General features: G+C 51.3%; 1 protein-coding gene across 10 annotated transcripts in view; it reads left to right on the top strand.

Moving 5' to 3' along the window:
• The first annotated feature begins 2,072 nt into the window (after window positions 1-2,072).
• ZNF496 (zinc finger protein 496) overlaps window positions 2,073-14,795 on the top strand; it is a 35,421-nt gene continuing 22,698 nt past the window's right edge. For 2 of the 10 annotated variants that reach the window (XM_039867171.1, XM_039867169.1), the window contains exons 1-6: window positions 2,073-2,231; window positions 2,423-2,629; window positions 3,961-4,076; window positions 4,448-4,827; window positions 5,210-5,390; window positions 7,930-8,006. In XM_039867171.1, coding sequence (XP_039723105.1) covers window positions 2,478-2,629; window positions 3,961-4,076; window positions 4,448-4,827; window positions 5,210-5,390; window positions 7,930-8,006 — 906 coding nt within the window. In that variant the 5' untranslated portion in view covers window positions 2,073-2,231; window positions 2,423-2,477. Of the gene's footprint in view, window positions 2,232-2,422; window positions 2,630-2,661; window positions 2,999-3,705; window positions 3,876-3,960; window positions 4,077-4,283; window positions 4,828-5,209; window positions 5,391-7,929; window positions 8,007-14,795 lie in introns of those variants that run through there. The other 8 variants (XM_039867170.1, XM_039867177.1, XM_039867173.1 and 5 more) reach the window with 8 other exon arrangements.

The following is a 14,795-nucleotide window of genomic DNA, read 5'->3' as shown; positions in this document are numbered from 1 at the left end:
CTCCCTCATCTCAAACATCACTGTGTTACGACGAGCCCGCCCTGATGTCCTTATCCTGTGACCCAGCACCGTCACCTGGTGACATTGCTTTGCTTTGCCTTTACTCTGCAGCACAGACTACACAGCAGATCACTGAGTTGATTGTGCCAGGTGCTGTCCTCACCCCACCCTTCCTACGAGGTTGTGTTCACAGAGCTGCTCTGAGCATCTGGAAAGGCACCCAGCACTACGAGAACCTAATGAGTGCTCAATAGATATTTGTTGAATGAAGAATGATCCCACTCATCCACTCGATGAAGGAGATAGCAGCATCTTTGTTTTCTGGGTGAAGAAATCGAGGCACAGAAAGGTTAAGTAGGCCTGAGATCACCTGGTGAGGAATCAGAGGTAGGATTTAACCCAGGTACTCTGACTCAACCCCTGTGGTTAGGTAACTACAGAAGAAAGGCAAAGTAAGGACAACTTCTGAGCTGAGTGAGTTAACGGCCTGCAGGGAGGTATTGGTTCTATGAAGGAGCAGAGCTGGGCAGTGGGGACTCAGCTGATGCTGCGTGCTAGCAGTCTTGGTCCTGCATTTTAGCTGCTTTAGGGCTGCACTGCGCAGAGCAGTGGGTGAGCACAGGTTCCCAACACTCAACAGCTGGTTCCCCAGCCAGTTACAGGGCTGGTTTGGTGCTTTGAGAGAGGGTCTGGGCCACCAGAGCAGTGCCACTGGCTGGGCTGCTAGCTAAAGCACCTGAGCCCAGCCTGCCCTGTGAATCCGTGGTTCCTTCTTGGGACAACCTCTCCTCCTCCCTTGGTGCTGGCTGCTGTTCCTGGGTTGGGGGCATAACACCGAGTTCAGTGAAGTCTGAAGGGGCTGGCTCCCATCTGTGTCCCCAGGCTCCAGGTGAGATCTCTGGGTGACGCTGCCAGCATCTGGCATTTGGGGAACAGTCAGTTCACTAAAGAGCTTCACTCCTTGGCTTTGGTCCATCTGTTGAAGTCAGAGTCCAGGCATTTGACAAACGGTGGCTCCAAGTAACTCCCGGGTCATTTAGAGGAAGAAGCAGGAGGCATCAGACCACGGAATGAGAACCACTGGACAAGGGTCCCGTGCTTCATCCACCTACTCCCTCCCCTCCCGCTTAGCCACTTCATTTTCTTTGGGGGAAGTGGATTTGTTCTGCTTGCCCTTGAGACGGTCTGATGGGCACCAGAGATGTCCGCAGTTGGGTGGCCCCAGATGACGGGCTAGAGAGAATCAGACCTGCTGGGGGCCATGACGGATTTCGCAGAGCTCCGGAATCTGCAAGATTAGGGATGACCCGGGAGTTCCCTCCTGACTCTGGGGATATGTCTAGCAAAGGGTGGCAGCAAGTCGCCCTGTCTGGAGGTTCTGAAGGTCCTCACTCCTGCTTGCCCCTCACTGCCACATGACACCCAAAGTGCCCTAACCTCTCCCTGAACCTCCTCAGTGCATGCGAATAGCGAGCAGGGCTCCTCGACCAGTAGCTCGGCCAGTTGTGCACACCGAACCTTGTCCTGATGCTCAGAAGAGCCATGCAGCAGCTGCCTTCCTTAAGCTCAAATTCTGCAAGGCGGCTTCTCGGTAAGAAAGCGAGCGCTGACACCTCGGACGTCCTACCGAGGATGAGACCGGCAAGGGGTCTTCTTCTCTTCCGCCCTCCTTGCCTCTCCAGCGGCCACGGGCAGGGGGCGGTCACGGGGTGGGACTCCGAAATGGAGCAGCTCCCTTTTCCCATTCCAGCTTTCAGCCTCGGCTCCCGGATCGGCCCTTTCGGGCGTCCACGGCCTTAGGAGCGCGGGAATGGGGGGAACAGCGGAGAGGAGCCCCCAGACGCCTTCCCGCACGGTGCGATCTCGTGTCAATTGTGTCCTCGATCACCGCCCTCCACGCCTCTCGGGCACGCATCCACCGCGCGAGCCCGCGGGAAGGCCGGGCCCGGCGGCGGGACCCACAAGCCCGCCGGCGCCGAGGCCGGGACGCACGCGGGGCGGGGCGGCGCGCAGGCCGGGCAGAGGGGTGTCGGATGTCACCCCCACGCACACCTCGGCCGGGGGGCGGGGAACGAACCATTGAGACGCGGAGACCTCCGCGGTCCTAGAGCGGAGCAGGAAGTGTCCCAGGGGAGGGAGCTGGAGGGTCCGGTCTTTCCTTTCCACCGCGTCCGGCGGGCTCCGGCGGCGGCCAGGCCTGCGCGGCCCGCCAACGGGGACGCGCCGCGGGGGTGAGTCCGGCCAGGCTCCCGCGACCCGCGCGGCTCCCTCCCGTGCATCCCCCGTCCCCGCCCAGTGCGCTCCTGCTCCATGCTACCTCCGCCGCGGACCTCAGACTCAGCCCTCTGCGCCTCCCATCCCGCAACCCAGCGTCGCTGGATCTGCGGGCGGGGGATAAGGCAGCAGCAATGTTGTTTTTCAGGCGCCTCCATTTGCTTCTGTTCGTTCCCCTCCCAAGCTGAGCCCCGGTTTTCTGGATGAGCAGGAGACGGGGTCGGGCCCTGCAGAGAGCCCGCCAAGGGGAAGACAGCGGGAGGCCGGCCTGGAAGGATGAGGAGCGGCCGCGGAGACTAACGCCGCCGCAGGAGGGGTTTGAGTTGGACGCTGGGAAGGAGCCCCAGGCTGCGAGGTGAGGAGCCGGGAGCTGGTTACGCTGGGAGAGCGCGCGCGGGTCGGGAGAGAAGCGGGAGAGAGGGCAGCGAGGGAAAGCTCGCCCTTCCCGGGGCGTGAAATGCCCTCCCCTTTCCTATGCGCGGATCCCGCGCGGCCCCTCCTCCGCCAGCCGCGCTGAGCTCGCCCCGCCCGCCCTTCGGGAATCCGGCACCTACGTTCGTTCATTCATCAGGCAGCCCTCCTGAGCCTCCTACACGCCAGGTGCCTGGGTGACAAAGAGAAACGCCGCCTCCTGGTTAGGAAGGGCCGCGGCGGACAGAGTGCAAAGGATGGGCCCGGGGTCCCCTAGCTTGGGGCGGACCTGAGGAACCCAGACGCCCTGCAGGTGTGGGCTGCCGCGCAGGGTCGGTAGGGCCAGGAGGGATTAGAAGGGCTGAGACTGGGTTCCAGGTGCCGGAGCAGACACGGAAAGAACTCCACCGTGGGGCCCAGCCAGACTGCGAGACCTTTCCTGCCAGTGTGTGTTTTATGGAGAAAGAATGGGCGGACACGGGTTTTCCCGACTGCTGTTCGGTGGCTTTGTGGCTCCTCCAGCCTCCCTTGCCTTTCTGTGAAACAGTGAGGCCTGCATTCCACACGGGGCCCTTGGGGACCACTGAGCTGTTGGAAGTTCCGGCTGGTCTGGGGCGCCTCGTACAGTAGGGGTTGGAAGGCCAGCGACAGTGTCCAGGGGTCTCAGGCCTGAGTAGGGCGAGGGAACTTTGTGCGTTTCTATTTTTCCCTTGCTTTCTTTGGGTCCCGAAGTCTGTGAGTAGTGGCCATCACTGTGATGTCGTCCTGTGTCCACTGGGGAGAGGCAGGAGCCCTGGGCCCCACTGTGTTCCTGGGGGCTGTGCTGTCTGTATCCTGCCCCAGGAAGGGCCCTTTGGTGTGTTTGTGGGTGCCGTCAGCATGGTTTGAAGATGATAAAGGTTGAGAAGGCAGGTGGAGGGCAAGGCATCTTTAGTGTAAGTTCACTATACAGACTTTACTGAATGGGGGAGGCTGATCTGACAGTGCTGGTGTTTTCAAATGCGTGGTGTTTTTCTCCAGGAAATTTTAGGTGTGGCTGTCACTTGACGTCCCACTTTTTGTGTGGATATCTCCTCAGTCCTGTGCTTCAGCTCTGTCTCCCAGTGCTGAGGAGCCGGGAGCCGGTTACACTGGGAGAATGCTGACTCCCCTGGGCCAGCTCCGTTCGTCCTGCAGGTCCAGTGTGGAAGGTCGGTCCTGGCCTCCAGCAGGGTGGACTCCCACCTGGATGTGCTCTCAGTACGCCCTCCTGCTTGTATGTCTTTGTCTTTCCAGTGCATGTGTAAAGGTCTCGAGGCCGAGGACGGCGACTTTGGCTCAGAAGCCCCAAGATACCAGCCTGCTTGGCTCATCCTTTTTGGGTCCTCTCTGGGAGGACCTGGCCACCGAAGGTACCACAGAGCCTCAACTCCTCTCTCCTGCATGCAGCCCTGGTGCTCAGAACGCCAGTGTCACATTGGAAAGCCACCACTTTTCTCACGGACTCCCTGCCTTGTTTGTCCGGTTGCCCAGTTAGGGGGTCACGTAATGATAACGTTGGGGGTGGACCTTCTCTCTCTCCCTTGCGTAAGGACCCACCACACTGACACTTCTCACAGGTCCCAGTGCTTCTCCCAGGGCTGGTGTCTGGGCCTTGTCACCTTCCCCATCACCACCGCCTGAGCCCACCACAGGAGACCAGAGCATTGAAGCCAGTGATTTCTGTTTGGAAATAGGGTCGTCTTCTGCTGCTGACCCCCATCAAATCCCATCATGCCCACAGCCCTGTGCCCCCGAGTCTTGGCTCCGAAGGAAAGTGAGGAGCCCAGGAAAATGAGGAGCCCGCCAGGAGAGAGCCCTGGTCCCCAGGCGGAGCCTCCCAGCCCTGAGTCCTCCCGCCGTCTCTTCCGCCGGTTCCGCTATCAGGAGGCGGCGGGCCCTCGCGAGGCCCTGCAGCGCCTCTGGGGCTTGTGCCGGGGCTGGCTGCGGCCCGAGCGGCACAGCAAGGAGCAGATCCTGGAGCTGCTGGTGCTGGAGCAGTTCCTGGCCATCCTGCCGCGTGAGATCCAGGGCTGGGTGTGTGCCCAGGAGCCCGAGAGTGGGGAGCAGGCTGTGGCCGCCGTGGAGGCGCTGGAGCGGGAGCCGGGCAGACCTTGGCAGTGGGTGAGCAGAGGGCCGGCTGGGCTGTGGAAGGCCGTGGGGGGATAAAGGGGGAGCAGGGCGCGGAGGGCAGTCTGTGCCCAGGTGATTTGGGGGCCACACACCCCCGGCCAGGGGTTGAAGAACTCTGTCTTAGAGCTTGTGCTTTGTCTGGCCCACATGAGAGTCGATTTCCCAGTAAAGTAGGTTATATTATTCCCTAATGGCTCCAACTGGGGGACGGTTAAGTTGTCCCCCTGTACAGCCCTGTCCAAGGCAGTCAGCTGGAGAGTGGATGATCAGTAGGCCCAGGGTGGGGCTTTGCCCAGTCGAAGCACAATCGCTAGCCCTGACCTGGGTAGGGACCTCTCCACTGAAGCCTGAAAAGCCCTCTCTGGGACTGCAGCTCAAACACTGTGAAGACCCTGTGGTGATTGATGATGGGGACAGTCCTCCGGACCAAGAGCCCCAGCGGCTGCCAGCAGAGCCCCAGAGCCACCTTGCAAAGAGCCAGGACACTGTGCCTGCGGCCCTGCCTCAGGGCCTCGGACTCCAAAGCAGACCTGGCCAGCTCAGCGGGGACCCAGGTAGGGAGCCGGGGGCATGGGGGAGGGGCCTGCATACGCCACCCAGTTCTCTCCTGCCCTGAGGGGCCAGGTATCATTTTCAGGGTCTGGGTTCCTGCCCCAAGCTATTGAATCAGAACCTCCTGGGGGTGTCTGTTCTTTTCTTGCCAGCCCTCCTGCCAGCTGCCCAGAGTCCAGAGGTTGCACCTTCTGTTCTCTGTGAGTGTGCATCTCTGGGCTTTGTCATCTTTGGGGACAGTCAGGCACTGTTGCTGTCCCAGTAGGGCCTGTGTCAGGAGCCAAGTGTGGCCATGTCCTTCTATCTGCCCAAGTCCCTTTCCCTGGCTTAACACTTCCTGTGCTCAGGCTTGTTGCCAGGCTGCCAGGAAATACAAAAATACTCTTGGAGGGAACAGCATGGTGTCTCAGGGTTTGGGGCTTGAGTGTCACCTCGACATGTCTGAGCATCTGTACGAAGTGCATTGGTGGCTATGGGCAGGTGGCTTTGCATCTTCTAGCTGTGACCTGGGCTATGCTCCTAAACTCTGCACACCTCAGGTTCCTGGGCCGCCCGGTAGGCGCGGTCATCTCCCTTGCTGGGCTTTTGAGGGTGAAAGGGTTATACCCATTAAATGCAGAGCAGGGTGTTGGGTCCATGTGATTTCGGTTGAAGTCTTTCTTGTGGGAAGCTGTGCTGCTCTCAGGTTGGGTAAGTGGCCTCTTGGAGTGAGAGTTATTTTGGGTGGACTTACCACGTGGTGCTATAAATACAGGTGGGAAAGGAGCATGTTGGGAGGCCAGCACTGTATTCTTGAGATTCTAAAAGTTGTCCTTGGTGTTGTAATAAGCTTTTCAGTTTTAAATAAATCATATTACGTTTCTTTATGTGTGAAACTATGTTGACTTCTATATACATCAAACTCTTCAGCCTCTATTTGCTTAAAAGTAAAGATAGGTGTGTTCGTTTTCAGGGAGTGTCAGAATGAAGTCCTATAGACAGGGAGGCTTAAACCACAGCATGTAGCCTCCCAGTCCTGGAGGCTGGAAGTCCAGGGTCCCGGTGTCTGCTGGTCTCGTTCTCTTGTGGCCTGTGGATGGCCGTCGTCTCCTTGTGTCCTGACGTGGGCATCCCTCTGTGTCTCAATCTCCTTGTGTTCCTGTGAGGACCCCAGTCATTGGATTAGGGTCCATCCTAAAGATCTCTAGTTAACCTAACTGGCTCTTTAAAGATTCTGTCTTCCAATACAGTCCCTTTCTGAGGTCTTGGCAGTTGGAACTTCAACATCTGAATTTGGTGGGGGCACAATTCAGCCTGAACATGACAGATATAAGGGAACCAGCTGCTAGCCCAAATCAGCATTGTGTGTGATTTGGGCTAGCCTAGGGTATTTAGTGGCAGGGATGCCCACAGGAGCTGCAGCAGCCTGAGCTGGTGGTTCTGGGTGAAGATTGGAGATAAGCCAGTTACCACTGATGGGCTTTGGAAGAAGGGGCAGCTCCCCCTTTTCATTGAGCAATCCATAAAAGGACTGCACAGGCACCCTGAGGTAGTTCCTGAGAAGACCTTAAAGCCCTGGGCGCTTTGTTACTGGAATGAGCCTCCAGTAAAAGTCACATAGTTCCCAACTTCGAAAATCTTCCCCAAAGGTGAAGTCTGTTCAGAAGCTGAAAACTTTCCAAAGTCATTTGCAGGCACCAGGCACCATGGGGAATGGTGGGTGGGGCTGTATAGGTCATCCTCCAGAAGGAAGCAGGTATGAGAGCAGAGGCGAGTCACCTCTCACATCTACACCCACCCAGTCTGAGTTTCCAGCAGCAGAACAAGGGAGCCACCTGCCACCAGGACCCCATGTCCCTGCGGTCTGCTGCTCCAGACCCTCTGTTCTAAGTAGCCACTCCTGTGCCTGCTTTTTGCTGAAAGCTTCGCATTTTGGGTCTGAAAGGGGAGGGACACTAGCTTCTCATGTTAGCTTTGACACTGGTTTAACATGTAACCTGGGGTCAGCTGTCAGGGGATGAGAGTGCAACTTCCCAAGGCTTCTCTGTGAAAGGAGTACCTTTGAAATAGCTTGTTTGCGCATGGCTGTGCCCTGGACTGGCATGTGGCTTGCGAGCAGGGAGGGAGGATTGGGAGGGAAGCCCTGCTCCAGTATTGCCTGCCCCACCCCTGGCCACCCCGCAGGAGAGATGGTGGCCCCAGTACTGCCTGCTGTGTGCGTTCAGTGGCAGTGAGGGCGCTGCACCTTCTACACTGGCGGGTTGACAGTCCTCATGGCCGGCACCTCTACCCTGGGGAGCCCTGACCTTTATGACCATAATTTTGGAGCCTGAGGCTGAGGGCCCTGGACCTATGGAAAGCTGTGTCGCCACTTGGTGGCAGGGCACCAGGACCCCAAAGCCCTTGTTAAGGTTCCCCTCATAGTGTCTGAAAGCAGAGTAACCGATCCTGGTGATTGGCCAACAACTGTCCACCTGCATTACCTCGCTACCTTGCAGCCCGCCTCCTGTGGTGAGGAGACCGGCTGTGACTGCTGTGAGACACCCTTCCCATCTCTTTCAGCCCCACAGGAGGCACCGCCGCTCCAGGAAGCCAGCTTCAGGGACCCGCAGCAGATGACCTCCCTCCAGCCACCCCTGGTGAGTGACCTCCACAAGGGCCCTGGAGACCCCACTCTGCACCTCTGTATGCTGCGGCAGTGTGCCTGGCAGCTTGTGGTGGGCCACATAGGCGTCTCAGCCCCAACCCAGAAAAACTAAGGGAACATCCATCACTCCTCTTGCCTCAGAGTACTGGCTGCTCGCGTGCTGACTGAGATCTGCTGGCTGTGACATCCTCCTCGGGAGCCTTGTACAGACAGCAGTGGTGGAAACAAACACCGATCTGTCCTCTTGGCATCTTGGTGTCCCTTCCTATGAAAAAAGGGAGACCTCTCTACTCTTTTACTTCACAGACTATTTTTATTTAACAATAATCACAGTGATTGTATTTCAGAAATGTGGGGAAATAAAGGGAAAGACACCAACCACCTCAGCACCATCACATAGCTGTGCACAGGGCTCTTAGGGGATTTCCTGGCACTGTCCCTTCCGTGTTTCTGCACAGGCTTACTTTCTCACATGTTCTCACAGGGCGAGAGCTGGTCATGGGGTGGCAGGTGTCCTCACTCACCTCCTTCCTGCCTAGTCTCAGCCTTGGGCCGTGCTTTCTGCCGACACCGCGGCTGTTCTTCCAAGTGGTTTCCACTGTCTGGGAGCAGGCTCAGTTGTCACAGTGTCGTCTTTTCCTGTGAGTGTGGGGGCCGTGAAAGAGTGGCCCCTGTTTGGCTGCTGGTTCCTGGCAGGGGGAAGACTGAAGCACAGTGGCCATGCAGGTTGCTCTCAGCTATGCATTTAGCGTGACTCTAAACCTGGCAGGGGTGGCCAGCACAAGGGTGGGGCATCCATCCTCTGGGCTACTCAGTGGGATACAGCACGTGTGCTCCAGCATCTGTTGCATACTGTGATAGCTGTAGATAAAATTATCCTAAGGAGGTAAAACTTTCTTACTAAGGACTGATACCTTTGACCTGTGCGAGCCACAGGGGATGTGGACTCCGTGTCTGCTGAGCTTCGGTGTTTGGCCTTGAGAGTCCCTGATTCCTATAAGTGCTGGAGTGAGCAGAAGGTACAGATTTGATAAGTCAATGCTGTTTTGTCACCCCATCAAAGATCATTTGTGCCCAGTGCACTGACAGTCACCAGCATGAAGGGCTTATTTTTTAGAGTTTTTAAAAAATGTTTACTTTTAATTGTAAGACACACATCATATAACATTTGTGACTCTAACCATTTTTAATGCACAGTAGCGTTTTTAGGTGTTCAGTGATCTAAGCGTATTCACATTGTGCGGCCAGCCCCAGAGCTCTTTCGTCTTCCCAAACTGAAGCTCCCCACGGCCAAGATAGCTGCCCTACCGTCTGCCGCCTTCTCCATTTGCCTAACCTCCCCAGAGGTGCACACAGGTGGGGCCCCACAGTACCTGTCCTTCCCTGACTGGCTTGTTTCCCTCTGTAATGTCCTCATGGCTCCTCCTTGCTGCAACATGTGTCCGTCTCTGGCCTCATTGAGGCTGAACGACCCTCCATGGTGGCATGCAGTCACTGTGCTTGCCTGTCACTCCCTGGCAGACCCTGGGGCTGCTTTTGCTTTCTGGTTGCTGTGAACATGGGTGCACTCACAATTTTTTTAAATCTTTTTTTAGGTAATTAGATTCACATGCAGTTGTAAGAAATAACAGGCCCCTTGTCCCCTTTACACTAAATGGTGCCATCTTGTAGAAATAGAGTGCAGTGTCATCACCAGCATGTCGGCATCCAAATGCATGGGATGCAGAACGCTTGCTTTCAGAACAGTCCTTCGTGCTGCTTTTTGTAGCTGCAGCCACTGCTCTCATCCCCCTGCTTCTTGTTGCCAGCTCAAGAGTGCTCTATAGATGAGTCCATATAGTGTGTCGCCTTTGGGGGTGGACTGTTTTCAGGTGCTGTAATTCTGGAGCTTTGCCCAGGCTTTTTGTGTATCAGTGGTCCATTTCCTGCAGAGGACACCGCGGCCGGCTGACCACGCTCCTGTCCCTGGAGACCTGGGCTGTTTCCAGTTAGGGCCACTTTGTGTAATGCTGCTGCAAGCATTTGCACACAGGTTTTTGTGTGAACACCAGTCTTCTTTTTTCTGCAGACAGATGCCCAGGTATGCACTCGTTGGCTTGTTTGCTAAGTGCATAGTTTACAAGAAACTACTGCATCTTTTTCCAGAATGATGGTGCCATTTTACATCCCACTACATCCTCCACACCCTAGCCAGCGTTTGGTGTCACAGTTTTTTATTTTAGCCATTCTGATACGCAGTGATATCTCTTGATGGTTTAAATTTACATTTCTCTAATAGCTAATGAAGTTAGACATCTTTTTGCATGCTTATCTGCTATCTCTCTATCCTCTTTGTGAAATGTCTCTTCAATACTTTTGGCCATGTTCCAACTGGGCTATTTTGCTTGTTTTACTGTCAAGTTTTGAGATCTATACACTCTGCATACTCGTCCTTTGTCGGGTATATGCTTTATAAATATTTCCTATTCCTTTCCTATTCCTTTTATAGGGTCTTTAGCAGAGAAACAGTTTTTAATTTAGATTAAGTCTCCCTTGTCAGTTTTTCCTGTTATGGATTTTGCTTTTGGTATAAAGTTTAAGGACTCTTTGCCTGGTTTTAGATCCTAAAGATTTTTTTCTGTGGTTTTTTTCTAAAGGTTATATAAATATTCACATGTTACATTTAGGTCCAGGATACATTTAAGTCCACCATCTGTGATCTATCTTCATTTAAGTCCATGATCTCTAATGTTTGTATAAGGTAGAGATTTAGGTCACAGTTTTTTTGTTTGTTTTTGCCAGTGGATGTCTAGTTGTTTCAGAACCATTGGCTGAGAAGCTCATGTCCCATTGAATGAATAGCTTCTGCTCCTTTGTCAGAAATCAGTGAGCATGTTTGTGGCTCATCCTGGGTTCTCTGTTTCATTCCATCGATGTCTTTGCTCTTCTGTCCACTTATAGCACAGTTTTGATTATTGAAGCTACGTGTTGGTCTTGGCAGTTGGGTAGACTGATTCTCCCATTTTGTTCTTTTTCAAAATAATTTTAGCTGTTTTAGTTCCTTTGCCTTTCTATATGCAATCCAGAATAATTTTGCCTATATCTTCAAAAAGCCTCACTGAGATTTGGTGGGAATTTTGTGAAGCCTGTGTATCAATTCGAGGGGTGTTGACCTCTTTGTGACCTGAGTCTTTTGGCCTGTGAGTGTGATGTGCCTCTCCCTTCACTTCTGTGATTTCGTTCATTGCTGTTTTGTGGTTCTCAGCACACAAGTTCTGTATGTATTCTATTGGATTTATACCTAAGTACTTCATTTTGGGGGCAATTGCAAACGGAATCGTATTTTTTATTTTGATGAGAACATATTCATTTCTAGCATAAGAAACAGATGATTTTTGTATGTTTGTTTTGTATTCTGTGGCCTTGCTGGATTCATTTATTCGTTTAAGAAGGATTTTTTATGTGTGTGTTTGTTTTTAAATAGAGCCCTGTGGATTTTCTATGTAGACAGTCATGTCATCAGTAAATAAGGACAGTTTTATGTCTTTCCAGCTTCTGTGCTAGCAGTAGCGAGAGGAGAAATCCTTGCCTTGCTCCCGAGCTTAGGAAGCGGTTATCTGTCCCCATTAAACATGCTGTTAGCGCTTAGTTTTTGTGAATTATTCTTACCAAGTTGAGGAAGTTCCTCAACTCATATTTTTCTGAGAGGTTTTATTGTGTATGGATATTCGGTTTTGTCAAAGCCTTTCTGCTTCAGCTGACAGTGATCCTGTGGGTTTTCTTTGGGCTGTTAATGTGGATTATGTAGATTGATTTTTTTAATATCGAACTAGCCTTGCGTCCCCTGGAGTAAACCCCTTCTTGTCATAGTATAAACATCTCTTTATGTATTGCCAAATTTTGTTTGCTGTTATTTTGTTCAAGAGGGATGTTGGTCTGTGGTTTTCTTTTTCTTTGTCATCTTTGGCTTTGGTTTCAGGGTAATACCAGGTTCATAAGATGAGTTGAGAAATGTCCCCTCTTCTTATTTTCTACTAGAGATTGTGCAGAATTGGTGTTAATTCTTTGAACATTTGGTAGAATTCTCTAGTGAAGACATGCGACACTTGCAAGGATGGAAAGGAAATGTTGTTTTTGTTGTGCATTCAACTTCCTTCATGGTTGTGAGGCTGTTCATACCATTTGCTTCATAGTGGATGAGCTGTGGTGGTCCACGTTTTTCAAGGGATTGGTTCTTTTCACCTTAAGTTGCCAAACAAATTCATGTGCATGGAGTTATTTGTGGTATTCCTTCATCACCCTGTTATCACAGGGTCTGTGGTATCCCTGCTTCATTCCTGATTTTGGAAATGTGTCCTTCTCGATCTCTTTCTTTGTCAAGTCTTGCTAGAAGTTTCAATTTTTTAAATCTTTTCAAGAAGAACTAGCTCATTGTTTCATTTATTTTTTGCTATTTTTGTTTTCAATTTCATTGACTTTTCTTCTCATCTTTATTATTTTCTTCATCCAGCATACTTTGGGTTTATTTTATTATTTTTTATAGGTTCTTGAGGTGGAAGCTTACGTTTTTATCTTGGGACTTTTCCTCTTGTATAAGCATTTCTAACGCAAGCATTTCAGCACTGCTTAAGTACGTCTCACAAACTATAATATGATGCATTTTTGTTTTCATTCATTTTGGTCTATTTTTCATTTCCTTAGAGCCCTCTTTGACCCAAGGATTATTTAGAAGTGTGTTGTTTAATTTCCAAGGCTTGCAGATTTTCCTGTCATCTTTCTGGTATTGATTTCTAGTTTAATTCCATTGTGATCAGAGAACATACTGTTTGATTTCAATTCTTTCTAATTTGTTGGGGGTTTCTCCTCTCTTTCCAGGACTTTGATGGCCTGGTGTCTCGGGATGTGTTCTGTCCTTGTTTGAAAAGAACATATATTCTGTTGTTATTGGGTGAAGCATTCCCTAAATGCTGATTAGACCCTACTGGTCGATGGTGCCATTGAGTTCTGTATCCTTCCTTATTTTCTAATCGATTGTTCTGTCAGTTTTTGAGAGAGGGATGCTGACATCTACAACTGTAGTAGTCGATTTCTCTTTTCAATTCTGCCTGTTTTTGCCTCACATACTTTGCAGCTCTGTTTGGTTCATGTGTAGTTAGAATTGCTATTTGCATATTTCCGTGCACATTCCAGATTGCCTTTTTGGGGGACTGGCCATTTAGTATTATCACTGTCCCTCTCTAGTAATTTCCTTTCTGCTGAAGTGTACCTTATCCAGTATTAGTATAGCTACTTCTTTTCCTTTTGATAAATGGCTGCATAATATACACTCCCCATCTTTTTACTTCCAACTTGCCTACATGGTTGTGTTTGAGTGAGTTTCTTTTAGATAGCATATGCATATGGCACACGTCGTTTTTCTGCACTTTGCAAATATTGTGTTCTCATCATCGAGGCAAGACCGCCCACCAGCAAAAACATTACAACTCGTCGAGGGCTCAGATGATGGTTTGTATGTTTCAGCAATAACTTTTTATTTTAATTAAGGCATGTGCATTTATTTTTTAGATATAATGCTATTGTACATTTAATAGGCTACAATACAGTGGAAACATGCCTTTTATAGGCACTGGGAAACCAAGAAATTCATGTGATTTACCTTATTGTGATAGTCTCTTCCTTGCAGTGTCTGGAACCAAACCTGCAGTGTGTTGAGGTCTGCCTGTAGTTGAGTCATGTGTTTTAATCCACTCTGCCAGTTGCTGTGTTTTAGCTGATGTGTTTAGGTCATTTGTATTTTAGCATAATTATTGACACATTAGGGCTTATGTCTGGCTTTTTCTCCCGTTCTGTTTTTTGTATCTCTGGTTTTTTTGGTTTTTGTTTTTGTTTTTTGCCTTCCTGAGGATTACTTAAACATTTTGTAAAGTCCATGTTGATTTACCTAGAATATGGTCGAGTATATTTCTTCATATTATAAAGAAAAAGTATTCAACGACACCTGTTTAAAGATGGTAATGCAGACTTTATTCAGGGCCACCACACAGAGATTGTACGGGGGACAGGAGTTGGGCTTCAGTCCAAACACAGCTTGGACAAGTGGGAATTTGTAGCCAAGGGACAGGGTGGGGGTCAAATTGTGGAAAAATTTCTGAAAAACTGGAAAATTACCAAGAGGAAGCATCAGGGGCGATGGGGACTTTGGGGTGTTCTGAGACCCAGTTTCCAATATCGGGAGTCCTCTATGCCCACAAAAACCTCAGACCAGCAGGGTGTCTGAGAAGTCAAGTCAGTTCTGGCACCCTCCACCCAGAGAGAGCCTGGATCCCACAGGCTCAGGGCTCAGTCCTGCAAGGCTGTGCCCCTACCTTCCCACTCCAGACTCAGTCACAAGCCCAGGCTTGTCACCTGTGTTTCTGATTGGCCGGCTATAGATCAGGTTCCCACAAACCCCTCCTCGGATTTAATTTATTTGCTAGAGTGGCTCACAGAACTCAGGCAGCCAGTTTACTCGGCAGATCACCAGCTTATTATAGAGGGTATGACTCAGGAACAGCCAGATGGAAGAGAAGCACAGGGAAAGGTATGTGGGAGGGGCAAGGGGCTTCCCTGTCCTCTGAGCTCACCACTCCCTGCACGTACACACGTTCCCCAACCCTGAACCCCATCCTTTTGGGTCCCTTTGGGTTTCTATGGAAGTCTCATCACATGTTGCGATTAGTTAAATCATTGGTTATTGGTGACCTGTTCAACCTCCAGCCCCTGTCTGCCCTCTAATCACATGGTTGGCTCTCCTGGCAACTGA

The sequence above is a fragment of the Pteropus medius genome, unplaced genomic scaffold (assembly GCF_902729225.1).
Source record: "Pteropus medius unplaced genomic scaffold, Ma_sr-lr_union100, whole genome shotgun sequence".
In the NCBI taxonomy this organism is placed as follows: domain Eukaryota; kingdom Metazoa; phylum Chordata; class Mammalia; order Chiroptera; family Pteropodidae; genus Pteropus; species Pteropus medius.
Note: the sequence above shows the minus strand (reverse complement) of the source record. Positions and strands in the feature narration are given on the sequence as shown.